This window comes from Gobio gobio, assembly GCF_949357685.1.
Source record: "Gobio gobio genome assembly, chromosome: 20".
NCBI classification, from domain to species: domain Eukaryota; kingdom Metazoa; phylum Chordata; class Actinopteri; order Cypriniformes; family Gobionidae; genus Gobio; species Gobio gobio.
In genome coordinates, this window is record NC_137113.1 from 26,537,765 (window position 1) to 26,551,862 (window position 14,098).

The following is a 14,098-nucleotide window of genomic DNA, read 5'->3' on the forward strand; positions in this document are numbered from 1 at the left end:
GGCAGTGTGAGTCATCTGATATCAAATATTTTCTGATTTATATGCAGTCTCTTATGCTCACTGACTGCATTTATTTGACCAAAATACTTTACAAAGAGCATTATTTTGAAATATTATTACCATTTAAAACAAGTGTTTTCTATTTTAATATATTTTAAAAATGTAATTTATTTTTCAGCATCATTACTCCAGTCTTCAGTGTAAACCAGAATGCTGAACCATTTCTGATTCTTTAGAATACGGCCCCTCCACTACCTCATCACAACCTTACGACAAACTCCTTTTCAAAATGCAGCACGACGTTCACATTAGCAGGAGGACATCTGCGCTGTCCTTCTCCCCTGCTATGCACAGAACACTGTGCCTTGAACTTCGAGTTGTGCCAGTGATAAGGTGGGAACAGAATGGAGAACAGGCTACCGTTTCAGAGGCCAAAATTGAGAGTGCTTCTATAGTGGTCAGACTTTACATTTGACCAGATCAAAATGGCTCTGAGTTTGAGGGCCTAGGCCAAGGTTCATCTGGCAAACCACAACACCATGCACGCTAGCGCCGGTTTACTTGGCAATGTCTCGGTTTCCAAGTCACGCCCTGAAAAACACAAACACAGAGAACAGTAGCGTCGTGACGAAGAGGACGAGAGGGAGGAAGCAGACTGAGATTTGGGCTCATTTCAAGTACTCTCTCTCTCTCTGTTTGATTCAGAGGTGAAACAAGGACATCCAACTTAAGAACCTGCTGACCTCTCCACACTCCTTGTGGCCACGAGTTAAGCAGGCAATTTTGTCTCGTGAAATACATACATTAGCCTACCGTTCACAGGTTTCTGGTCTGTAATTTTCTTAAAGTATTTTTTAAAGAAGTCTCTTATGCTCAACACGGCATTTATTTGATGAAAAATACAGTACAAACAGTATTCTTTTGAAATATTATTACAATTTAAAATAACATTTTTATATGAATTTTCAGCATCATTAGCCTACTCCAGTCTTTAGTGTCACATGATCCTTCAGAAATCATTCTAATATGCTGATTTAATGCTCTAGAAACATTTCTTATCAATGATGAACATATTTTTGTGGAATTTTCCCCCCAGGATTCTTTGATGAATGTAAAGTTCAAAAGAACAGAAATATTGTAATAAATTATAAATGTTATTACTGTCACTTTTTATCAATAATGCAAACCTTGCTGGCATTAGTTCGAAATGAAGTATTGATTTCTTAAAAAGATTTTTACTGGAACTACTGGATTAAGAAAATTGCACAGATCCTAATGATCCTATGTAAGGATTTATAGCCAGTTCATAATGTTATGATGATTTGACAGCGTGTTTTGAACATGTGCCTTTATAGAAAAGGAGAAATTGAAAGTAATATATTTTTCTCAGATTAGGCTTAAAATCACTTTCTCACTTTAAGTAATTTGTATCATCTTGTAAGTGGAAAGGATGATGATTCAATAATAATATTAATAAGAATAATTAAAACAACGTAGCAATATTTCTATAACCTTCTTATAAACTGAGACAATCAGAGTATCACACAACAACAAACAGTGGACAATCAGTCCAGGAACAGAAGTCACCATAGGACATACAATATTTATTTAGGAACACAAACAATGATAAGTTAATTATCAGGTAGTCCACAAATATTGTGGGAATGGTATCAATACAGTCATACAGGGGAAAACATACATGGAAAACCATTTGGGAACAAGTGACCCCAAAAGAAAAGTTTGATCAGAAATTGGTGCAAATGGAAAATAAAACTAAAAAGTACTTTTTAAAATAGGTTACTGACAGGATTGCTTCTTGAAAAGTATTGTTTTCATCCAATAAGATATTCAACTTTTTTTTTTTTTTTTATCTTTTTCAGATTTATAATTTTTTACATAAATAGCAATACAAAAGAAGATGAGGCCAGAATTACAACTTGAATTGGAGCTCCTCTTTCTAAATGAGACCGAATTCCCGAAAAGCGTTCATGTAGAATTCCCCCAAAAAGCAAGAAACTACAAAATATGATATACATATGAATACATCATGCAAAGTGGCAAGTCTGCTTACAAACATGTTGTATAGTAGTCTGTTTTAATGTAGCTTTAGCGGCATGGATTTACTCTCCCCAACTAAGAAACAACACACCTAAACCAGCTAACCAGCTCCCCCAAAACAGATTTAAATAAAACTATGAACCATGAGTATAAAATATCCAGATATTTCAGAATCAATTATCAGACCAATCTTTACAATCTTTGAGGACATCAATGAGTTACTGCATAATGGACAAAGCAAAGCATCATGGAAAATCCGTTTCGAGAAAAAAAAAAGTATGTTCAACTAGTGAGATTCCCTGATTGGTTGAGTAGAGTCAGGTGACCGGTGAGGTACGAAAAAAGTCCCATTATCCAACGGGGAAGAGAAAATGTAAGTCCGATATACAATGTTTGAGTGTGTAAGTCTCACACACTGTACACATGAACGCTTGCATTACTAGTTAGTTAAAAACCGCAAAAACAGATCGCTAATCCACATGCAACGTCTTGCATAAAGTACACCAGATAAAAGAATAAAAAGTAAAATGTGAGAAAAGTTGCTGCCTTAGATGCTAGACGTCCATCTTTGAGAAAATACCAGAAATAATCCACGGGCGCAATGACCATAGTCCCATATACGTTAAACTACTCTTTTATTATAGAAAAAAACATTTCAGTTGCTCTCTTAGTAATACAATGTGCGCTTGTTTCTTTATTTCTCTTATTACCTTTGTGTTGGCTTTCGCTCCTCTTCTTTAAATGTCCATGTTGCTTGGTTATTCTTGGTGTAGCTCCCCCCCCCCCCCCCCCATGTTTGGTGAGTGAGAGAGAAATCCGAGTGCCCCTGACCCTCCCCTAACGTCGGCCGTGTAGTCCAGGCCCTCATCTCTCGGCCTCCATGGCGACGCTGGCCTTCTGTTCGGTTGTCGCTTGCTGGTTGACAGCTGAGGGCCAGCCTGGGGGCGGGTGGACCTGTTGGGGGGAAGGCCCCTGAGTCCATAAGCCCTGCTGGTTGGGCACGGGTGGGGTCATGCCCCAGCTGACCGGAGGTGGAGGGGGTGAGGTGGCCATGCTGGGACTGCTGCTGCTGTTGAAGCTTTCCGAGGCTTTGAGTCGCGAGAACATGGTGAGGGCGTCTGGAAAGTTTGGTGGCGTCGCCGGTGTGTTGGCAGGAGTACACATCTGAAAACAAACGGATGAAGAAAGAATCACAAATGTGTTCTAAATTAATCAAAACTTATGCTCACCAAAGCTGCATGTAACAGTAATAGTTGCTATTTTAATATATTTTTAAAACGTCATTTATTCCTGTGATGGCAAAGCTGAATTTTCAGCAGCCATTTCTGTCTTCATTGTCACATGATCCTTCAGAAATCTGATTTGGTGCTCAAGAAAAATGTATTATTATTATCAATGTTGAAAACATTTGTGCATCATGAATATAAAAGTACTCATTCCTTTAAAACAATTCTTTTGAACAGGAGTGTATATAAAACATTTTTTTTGGCTGATGTCAGAAACCCCTCATGATCACATAAAGACCACTTTTCATGATCCAATCAATTCCTGATGGATACAATTAGGTCCCGTCTTTTACAGAAATAAATTGAGCTGAGAAAGCATTTCATGTTGACCGATAAAACACCTTTTGAACTGTCTGACAAGGAGCTAAAATATTTTACAGTGGCAAAATTAAATTCTACTAAGTTGTCCCAGCAGATCATTCCGACATTCCCTCCCTTCCTTCACATTCTTGCCTGTGCTGATTGGTGCTCTTCTAACAGTTCTACTTCCTGTTTCTCATCTATGCCCAGGCATCACCCGCTCTGTCCGACTACTCCATTACCTTGGTGACCTCCCCATTGTCCTCTATGAACTTGCTGTCCTCTGTCCGCAGCAAAACGCACATTTCACAGAGGTACACAATAGGCCTCATGAGAGCACCCCGCCATCCTGCAATGATTTTAGGAGGACAACATCACCAAAATAAACACTATTTGAAAGGCTGCCACAAATGCGCACAGGAGCAGTCTGTGGGTTGAATTAGAACTAATAATATGTGGGGAGAAATCTAGAGATTTTGTGAATGAAAGTGTTTAATTGGGATACTTCCTGAAGTGCCCTTGCATAGGTATGAGAAACGTGTCCATATTGTCTTACTGCAGTGATCAAAACGGCATCTGTGTCCCATCCTGTCAGCAACCTTGAATCCTGCCGTCTGCATTTCTTATTGACCCATCAGTAAGGATATCTCGCCAAAAACCACAATCACCCCATTGTGGCTGGTCAAAAGTCTCAAATGGACCTCAGTGTCCCTAGATGGCTTTTAATTCAGAGTCTGAGGGATTTTTTGTTATTTTTTAAAAAAGCTATGAAGCTGTTAAACAGGCTTTAAATGGCACTGGGGGCGTTTTTGAGAGTCACACAAAATGGCATCTAGTAATATTTCAGCCATCTGGACAGCTGATGCAGATGTGGAGAAGGTCAGTGGCTTAACACGGCTGTCAAACCGAGAGCAGATGCATCAGCAGATCCTCCATAATTCAGAAACATCGACAAAGCGTGCTTCAAGTGATGCAGTGCACATAACAAACATGCTCTGGCCAACAGCTGGGTTGCTATGGAAATATTTTGGTTGTGAGGACAGCTCTGTTGATGAGAAATGAGGTCAGAGTTGGCGTAGAATAACAGAACCTGTGGTGCACAGCCCAGTCCACTTTGTAACTGCATTTTTGTTTGTTACACTTCATTTACTTGGAAACCTAGTGAATGTTTAACTGTTTTGGGACACTGTTAAAGCTGAAGTGTGTAATTTCTGCGTCACTTGCATCTCCAACAGAACTGTAAGAATATATGTTTTCAAACAGGCTTCCTAAACACACCCCTTGTCTTCCACTGGTTGGTCGAAAAGATAGTCCAACCGATGTTGCATTTTTGATGGTTGGAACACGACAGCGAAGCACTAAAAACAGACAACATCATTATCAAAACGATCCCCATTCACACGGATCTGAGAAAATGACTAAAAGGGCTGTATTATGCATGTCAGGCCAGCAGTTGGTGATGTCACCTTGTCAAGAAACACCCTGTGAACACGTAATACGCATGCGTGAACATGTAATGCGCATAATGTCCCAGTTTTCTCAAATTCACGTTTTTGTGTATGTGGAGACTGTAAAGGCATCGTTTTCAAAACCTTGCACTTTGAAACATGTTTTCAAAAGCTTGTGTTTTCAGGCCCCCAAAATGCAGTTGTTGTGTAAATGAATGGCCAAAACAAAATGCTGGGTTAAAAATAACCCAAGTTGGGTTGAAAATGGACTAACCCAGCAATTGGGTTGTTTTAACCCAGCATTTGGGTTGTTTTAACCCAGCGTTTGGGTGAAATGTTTGCTTAAAACAACCCGATTGCTGGGTCCATTTGCAACCCAACTTGGGTTATTTTTAACCCAGCATTTTTTAGTTGTTGTGTAAATGAATGGCCAAAACGCAGTTGTCGCAACCTTGGTTCTGAAAGTATTTTTGCCATAATTTTTTCTCATAGGGATTTTTTTTTTTATTCTTCGGTAAAGAGTTATAACAATGAACCAAACCAACCAGCTACGAGGTGAATCACAACATTACCAAACTTTGATTTAAAGTGAAAAGGTATTTGAAAATCGGTACAACAATCCCATTAAGCATGCTAACAATTGAATTAAAATTGAATTAAAAACAATGGAAAAATATTAATGAATGAAAATGAAGAGAAGGAAAATTCTTGACCAAAGGCCGGATACCGAACGCGGTTTTTCGATTGTTTTCCCATTTATTTTGCACATTTTTTCACCATTGCATAAATGAAATAGTAAAAATTAGATTTTTACTATTTTGTCTTGCTTTTTTAAAAGAAAAATAAAGGAAAAAACTACAATTTAAAAATATTTATTTAACACTGAACATTTTTAACACTGACGCACTTTTATGGACTTCAAAAATGAAGCAACATTCACTGCCATTTATAATGCTTGGATATGACAGGACATTTTGTAATATAACTCTGATTGTGTTCATCTGAAAGAAGAATGTCTTATACACCTAGGATGGCCTAAGGGTGAGTAAATCATGGGCTAATTTTCATTTTTGGGTGAACTAACCCTTTTAAAGCCTGTTTATGTTTTAGGCATGTCAAGTTGTGATACCGAACAGGACCACATGGAGATGCAAAAAAAAAAAAAAAACCCTGTCTAGCCCTAGACCTGGCTGCATATGCCTTTGCCCCATTCATTCTTAATTACCCCCCACCAAAACCCTATAATGTGGTGTCCTACTTCTAATACCAATCCTAACTCTACCAGGGTAACAGAATTTGGCACTGCAACGTAACTCGACTTGTGTACGGCCATTACCGGAAGCCAGTAATTATAGTTTACAAGGTTATAAATATTGATATGTTTCTTACAAAAACACATCGCTTCATTTCAGAAGGCCTTTATTAACCCACTGGAGCCGTATGGATTACTTTTAAGATGGATGGATGCTTTTTTTGGGCTTCAAAAAAAAAAAGGTACCATTCGCTCCCATTATAAAGCTTGGAAGAGCCAGGATATTTTTTAGTACAACTCCGATTGTGTCTGGATGAAAAAGATAGTCATATACACCTAGGATGGCTGGAGGGTAATTTGCATTTTTTTGGTCAACTAACCCTTTAACAACTTTGTAGCTTTAGTTTTATAAGTTATCATTACAAATCAATTCCCCTATAGAGAAAATTAAAGGGATTTTTACTTCCTGGACCCAACTGTTGGACTTTATGACACTGACAATGATCCATGTCAAATGTGGGACTTAGAAACAAACATCTTCTTGCATCAACAATGTTGCGACTCCAAAATGGACATCATTGTGTGCCCATTTCCAACATGAACCATTGCAAAAACATGTCGAGTTAAACACATGAAAGTGAAATTGAGTGGTATTCCGAGCGCATCCATAAGCATTGCATGGGCACCAGGGGAAAAAAATAAAGAGCATCAATTGTGATTCCCTTTCTATTGTTCAAGTAAGCCAGACTGTTCCAATCCAGAAACAAGCAGTGGAGGGATTTACGGATTTCACGTGAGCTTGAGAAAAACGCTCCTCCATTCCACTAGAAATAGCTGAAAATAATGTCAAACAAAGGAAAGCTTTCAAATTCCTTTGAACTGAAACAGTGACCCTATTCACCACTGTTTTACATCCCCACACACACATGTATACATGGTTCAGGGCTGGTATTATGGAAAGTGAACACGTTGTGGCAGATGGCGTATGAAATATAATGATATGGTTTGTAATGAGATAATTGACGGTTCACTGCAGTGTTCCATTGTAACAGAACTGCACAGCCCGATCTGCTGTACGCATATCTGTGAGTCTCTGAGAGAAAGAGAGACGCTGGGAGGTGTCATCAAGCAGGCAGACCATGCCTTCAGGAGGTGCTTTGATTTTTATAACAGTAATTTGTAAAATCACACACTGCAGAGATGCAGAGGTTTTTCCTGATCTCTGCACTCCATTATGCAGTGTCTATTCAAGTGTTTGCACATATGTGAGCACATGATCTCTGCTTGAGGCTTGATTATTAACCTAAGTATTGTCTGAAAATGGATGGTTTTTATGGTGAAAACAAGACTTGATTAACACTCACTTACTGTATGTTCAAATCAAGGACACGACTGGCCAGTGCTGGCTGCAGTGTCCTCTGCCAAGTTATGTGCATTGTAAAACAGCAAAAGTTGTTCAATCAGAACCAACTGAAAGACATCACGGAGAGTTATGGCATTCTCTGTCTAAGAGCGTTTTTAGAGGCCTTAAAGTCAGGATGAGACCGATCTTTTCTTTTGCATTTTTATGTACATCCGAGTGTTTATCAAACATCTAATTGCAAAAGAAAAATGTAGGGCTGGGAATTGGTTCTATGTTGATTGGATTGTAAGGTGTGTGTGCATTTACAAAATAGGGTGATATTTAATTTAATGTTTTAAACGGAGTGTTAACAGAAATACACAAATTTATAATAAATCCCCCTAAAACCCTAAAGAGGGTTTGTACTGTAACTATGACAAAATACTCTATAATGTATACAATTTATGTATACATTAATGGTCTGTTCACACTAAGAATGTAATGGTAACTATAGTGACATATGCTTAAAAGCACATATGCTTACACTTTTATGTAGCCACGCAACAATAATTTCAGCATCTAAAATGCACCGCAATGCAAGTGATGCAAGCCAAATGCAGCGTTCTATTGAAAATCAATGTATGTATTTCTGCCGTACCAAACTCCAATGAAGCAACTGGTCTGACTGGGGCGTCACTCTTCCTCACGCGCGCACGCACGCGGGTTGCTAGGTTCTCATGGCAAATAGGCTCACCCCAGAAATTATATATTATTTGTTAGTAGCCTAATGGTAAATGCTGCAGGTGTAGAAATCTACATAAAACAGATAGGCCTATTTACTTTGATGTCAGGGCTAGATTACATAAATTATTAATAAATGCGTATTAATAAATTAAATTGCTTTTTCTCCCTCTCAACACACAATTTGTTTTATTCGATTAATCGATTAAAAGATCGATTAAGTGCTAGATTAATCGATTACAAAAAGAATCGATAGCTGCAGCCCTAATTGATTCCATATATACTATTCTCCTGTCACTAATGTAATAGCTGCGGGATGTTGTTCCGCAGTGACAAGTTTCAAGAGCATGCTAGCGTGTAAAAGAAAAAAAAAGAGAAGAAAGGCTAGCATAGCAAATGTTTTTAGAGGTTTTGATTCAGAGGACTGGAATCCAACAACGGCATCTACCAGCAGGGGCAATATGGGCCAGCCTCAGACGTCGCGCTCACTGACCATTGGCTGAACGTCTGATGCATATGGCACACTTATCTGAAAATACTTCAAGAGTTTCGAAGTCGTCATCTGATTGGTTGAATTCTACAGGATGTCTGCGAGACATGTGTTTTGCGTTCTTTAACGGTCCGCTTGGAAACAAATGCTGTGACGCCAAACTCCATCATAGAAGAACACTGTTGTGTTTACAACTGTGACAATGAGCGCTTACCAGGCTCAACTAAACGCAGGATTTTCAAAAGTATGTGAAGTTCATGGCTCCATTGTTGCAGTAAACTTGCACAACGTTATTGAAATATTAATTTATAGATGCACACCGGTCTGTTATTGCAGGGATATCTACTTTCAATTTTCCCCTAAACATGCGAAATCAGCATGAAATCAGCACAGGGCCAGATGCTTCTTGGGAGTGAAATACTTAGACTTTTAACATTCCAGTAATTTCCAATCATTCCAGCAAGCTCTCAACCTATATTTTTTTCTTTATAATGTTTCACATGGTTTGTTCCACTTCTCCAATTCACAGCCTCCACAAGGGAGAACATCTGCACGCTTTTATAGGCAACATGACTGTAAAGTCATCGAGATAAGGAGCTTCGCTCCACGATCATTTTAATCAAACTGTCAGTTAACTGCTATAAACTTGTCATTACTCTAACCTTTCTCCACCTCTGTCTGTAAGGATTGTATCTAAGAATTAAAATATTGCCTATTCTTTCTAAGGTCACACCCAGGAACAAACCACAGTTAAAGTTACCAGAATTTGTCCCCCTCCCTTTCAGCCCCAATGCCAGGAAGAGAGCCATTTCTACTGTGTGTGTGTTAAATCCTGTTTTAATTACCGTACTTTAACCAGAGGATAACTGGGCACTATCCCACTGTCACACAAGGGCACAAGGCATTTCTTATTTTTTGAATTGACTGCATGGTCAGAGCTTCACTAGACACAAAATTATTTTTATCCTTTGGTAATGAACCACACATTCTGCTTATGTTTGATTTCAAATATATTTTACTCGATTATGGAAATCAATAGAACAGATTTATATCTTTGTTTAATAACTGAACACCTATATTAAATTAGAATCTGCAAGTGAAAAAACACTAAATATTTGGTTAAGCCGTTTCCCGTTTAATGTCACTGGTTACTGCCCTGCTGTAATAACAAAACAAAAAATGCCGATGCCCATTTATTTGAAAGGACAACATCCAGAATATTCATTCTATTTTTGTCCTACTTTCTAATAACTGTCAGATGTATCAATTTCAGTGTGAATGAATTTCAATTCAATTGAATTTCAATTGTTTCAAAACCCAGATCTAATTTTAATAATTTATAATTAAGTTTGATAGACCCTTTTCGGTGTGATACCCAAATGTCTGTTTTGAGTATTGGGCTCAGCGTGTGAGTTATGAGCTAACGTGGTCAGCAATTACTGTAGGATACAGCAGCAGGGTCGCTCCAGGAGACAAACATCTAACATTACATCTTTCCAGATCATGATCTAAGCCCTTGAAGACTTGCCCATTCACAACATCACTTCCCAATAATTAACTCTTATTAGTAAAATGAATGAACAGCAATGCATGCAGATGTTAAGCTTCAGGGAGGCACGAACATGTGGTAAACTTTAATTGCGGCTGTGATGTCGCGCTTTAAAAATAAACGCTTGAAGGAGTAGTTCAAGCAAAAAAACTCTCACTCTCATGTTGAGTAAATTATTTTATGACTACAGTTACCATCAGTGATTCATTTACAACAACCAATTCTGAAATCCTGTTTATTTAGGAGCCCTCCAAACAAGACTACAGGACCAAACCAACACAAAAGAACACTCTGTGATGCAAGCACACAAGCACTTTTTCATACACGTACGACTTCATTGTCAATCAGAATTAGTGTGCCAGTGCACACGCAAACTCGATAGACTGCATAACTAATAACATTAGTAAGTGTTGGCAGCCATGCCACAAAACTCACACCTCTGCTTCTTGTGCTTTCACTTGGATCTATTTAAATTGCGAGGCAGTAGACAAACCATCCTGTGTTCAGTGTTAAACAATGATCCATAGGTACACTTTTGCTTCCCCCAATACCTTTATGCCCCACACATTAACATCAATAAACCTCAAACAGACACAAACATGGGGTGGGGTGAACTGATATTTGAAATATTGCACAACATAGTGTACTGATGTGTAATAACTGAACATCATTTGTAAGTCGCTTTGGATAAAAGCGTCTGCTAAATGACTAAATGTAAATGTAAAATGTAAATGAACATCAAGGTTTGTCAAATTTGAATGACATAATAGTTATTATTTTCATGAACCAGTCTGACTGTCATTAAAAATAACTGACTCAAAACAATGATTCACTCACAATTCGAACATCGCTATGACTTGCTTGCAAGCATGTTTTATTTTGCACAAGAACATTATCTACTAGATTGCAGCAAAGCATAACTAGACTTACAAGACGTGTACAGGTCTGAACAACACTATTTAATAATGTATATTGTTAACACTTTATAATAAGGTTCCATTTTTGTTAACATTAGTTAGTAAACATGAACAAACAATAAAAAATCATTTTAGAGCATTTATTAATCTAAGGGTACGTTCGCACGACAACGATGTACTAAAAACAGAACAGTTTTTCCTTTGCATTTTTGCGTACAAATGACAACGTTGTCAAAACGATCATATATAGCCATATTATTTTAATGTATTGTCTTAATTTTAAACAAACAGTTTTACAGTTTACTGCACTTTGATATATCATCTTGTTATTTCCCTATAGCAGCTAATAAATGGGAAGTCTTGCAGATTCACAGAAAACACCTTACTTCCACGTTAAAAAAATAAGGTGGATAGACTGAACACATAATACACACGTGCATGACGTCATCGTTTTCACAAATTCACATTTTTTTGAGGACACTATAACAGTATTGTTTTCAAATATGTTCACTTTAAATCCCAAAAGTTTGTGTTTTCAGGCCCCTAAAATGCTGTTGTCATGTAAATGAACAGCTAAAACACAAAAGGTTTTCCGTTTTTATAGTGTTGTGTAAGCTGCCCCTCAAAAGTTCATTTCATAATTTAGTAAGACATTTTTTTTTAAATCAAAACCTGTACATGCAACACTAAACTAATAGGACCATGTTGTATTATTAGGACCTTAGTGTTAATACCTAATATTTCAAGGTTTTTCAGTATAGTGGAAACCATCTGTGACGGTGGGTTTTCCAGAACTCCATCATCATGATACACATATCATATGTTTTTTTGGCGACACTTTATTTTACAGTGTCCTTGTTACGCATGTATGTTACATGTACTTCCCAAAGTAGTAATAATAACAGCACATTATGCATAATTACATGCAACTTACCCTTAACCAAACCCTAATCCTAACCTAAGTACATGTAGTTACAAAATATTACTCAGTAAAATAATTACACGGTAACAATGACACCTTAAAATAAAGTGTAAGAAGTCAAGAAGACACTGATTTTTGCTTGACTGATTAAATGCCAAATCCGTGATACTTTAACCTTGCGGCCATTATTTCATTTCAGTTATGCTGCAACACTGAAATACTGCCTACCTCGGCACACTACAGTAATAACAGTGAACACAGCGCCTGTGTGTGTGTGTGTGTGTTTATTTCTGGAAGCCCCGTCTCTCCGCAACATGGCCGACACTATGGCTACAGCTTTACATTGTTATTGTTACAGCCACTATATAAACGGAGCACGTATAGTAGCATAAAACACACATGTAACAGAAAAAAAAGTTAAATTCATTCAAGTAAACACATAAAGATATGGTGGCTTTCATACTCACCATTTGATGATGGTGACCGTAAGGTATATTTGTCTCTTGAAAGAAGGCACTAAGGGCTGTCTGTGAGTGAGAGATCATAACACAACATTAATGCTGTATAGCAATATTTGAACATGTTGATTTCACGCAAGACTGGGGAACTGTTTTGGTTTCACTTAAAGGCCGATTCAAATGAGAAACGAAAGCACAACATTGTATCGATGTTGAGCTCTGCTGTAGTGTAATCTGCCAGTGGTCATCTTCATTGCATAATAGCATGAGAAGCTAGTACAGTGTGTCATGGGGAAGGATTATAGTATTTAATCTGGAGTAAACTCTAATTGGATAGTAGTCTATCTCTGTTGAGCTTTTCGCAAATGTTATAGCCTAGTTGGTGGTGTATTTAAGTGCAATTTTATCCAAAAATAAAACACATGCAGACGGCATTAATAGATTTTAAATGACCAAGGATGGAAATAAAACTTGTTTGGGTCATTGTTATTAGTCATGAGTCAAGAAATGGCAACCCGACACGCGACAGACAAGAGTATACAGTGCATCAATCACATAAACAATGCACTGGCGTAGGCATGCTTTAGTGTGCTCTCCTCTGCGCTTACCTCAAACTGCCAATGTGCCGCTTGCAAAAGCTGTTTCGCCTGGTCTGCGGCACATCCAGCTGTCAGGACGAATTGGTTTATCATAACTTGATGTTTGAGTTCATCCATATTCGCTGGTGTTTATTTCCGAGCCACGAACACTAGTGCTTTACCCGGGACAGGATTTTTGAGATTTAGTCTCACCGCTTCTCTTTCAGTCGTCCACCATTACAGCCGGTTGAGCAAACACAAATATTTACTGTAGGAGCGCTGGTGTAACGAGCGCCAGATGATTGACAGCATGAAGCAGCCAATCAGAGAGGGGCGGAGGTCATGGGAATTGTATGCGTAGGGATTCCACGTTTGTTGTGTTTCTGATGACACTGCATTAGTTTGACGTATATGTTGAAGCGCTCGAGATAGATGTTTACGATTTTGATTATACAAAGTGAAATCATCCATTGTTAAACGGAGGAAATGCATGTATAAACTAAACGACAAGGATAACAGCGCGTGTTTAAGTTGCTCTTTAAACACCCAAACTCCATATCCCGTCATGCAACGCTTTGTTTGTTAAGTTCTAGAAGGCAGAATTTATGAATGACGGTCTCTCCCGTCCAATTCCCATTCGAGCTATGCCACTACTTTTCCAAATATGGTAAACAAATCTTCCAACACCAATTAAACCACTTGCATCCTAACAGAAGACCAACTGATGTACTTTAGCGCAGTCCTTTGTTCTGTTAAT

At 38.1% G+C, this 14,098-nt stretch overlaps 1 protein-coding gene across 1 annotated transcript; it reads right to left on the bottom strand.

The window, feature by feature from the left end:
• Positions 1-1,847: 1,847 nt before the first annotated feature.
• Positions 1,848-13,662, bottom strand: ubald1a (UBA-like domain containing 1a). Its single transcript, XM_079801763.1, has 3 exons — positions 13,372-13,662; positions 12,773-12,832; positions 1,848-3,222 (listed from the first exon to the last, which is right to left on the bottom strand). The coding sequence occupies exons 1-3, from the start codon at positions 13,477-13,479 to the stop codon at positions 2,923-2,925; spliced, it is 468 nt and encodes a 155-aa protein (XP_079657889.1). The 5' UTR covers positions 13,480-13,662; the 3' UTR covers positions 1,848-2,922.
• Positions 13,663-14,098: the final 436 nt, after the last annotated feature.

Excerpts from the sequence above, each read along its gene's own strand:
- ubald1a (XM_079801763.1), bottom strand. The coding sequence starts at position 13,479 with ATGGATGAACTCAAACATCAAGTTATGATAAACCAATTCGTCCTGACA. Across the intron at positions 12,833-13,371 it reads CGGCACATTGGCAGTTTGAG|ACAGCCCTTAGTGCCTTCTT; the intron begins GTAAGCGCAGAG and ends TCTCACTCACAG. Across the intron at positions 3,223-12,772 it reads ACGGTCACCATCATCAAATG|ATGTGTACTCCTGCCAACAC; the intron begins GTGAGTATGAAA and ends GTTTGTTTTCAG.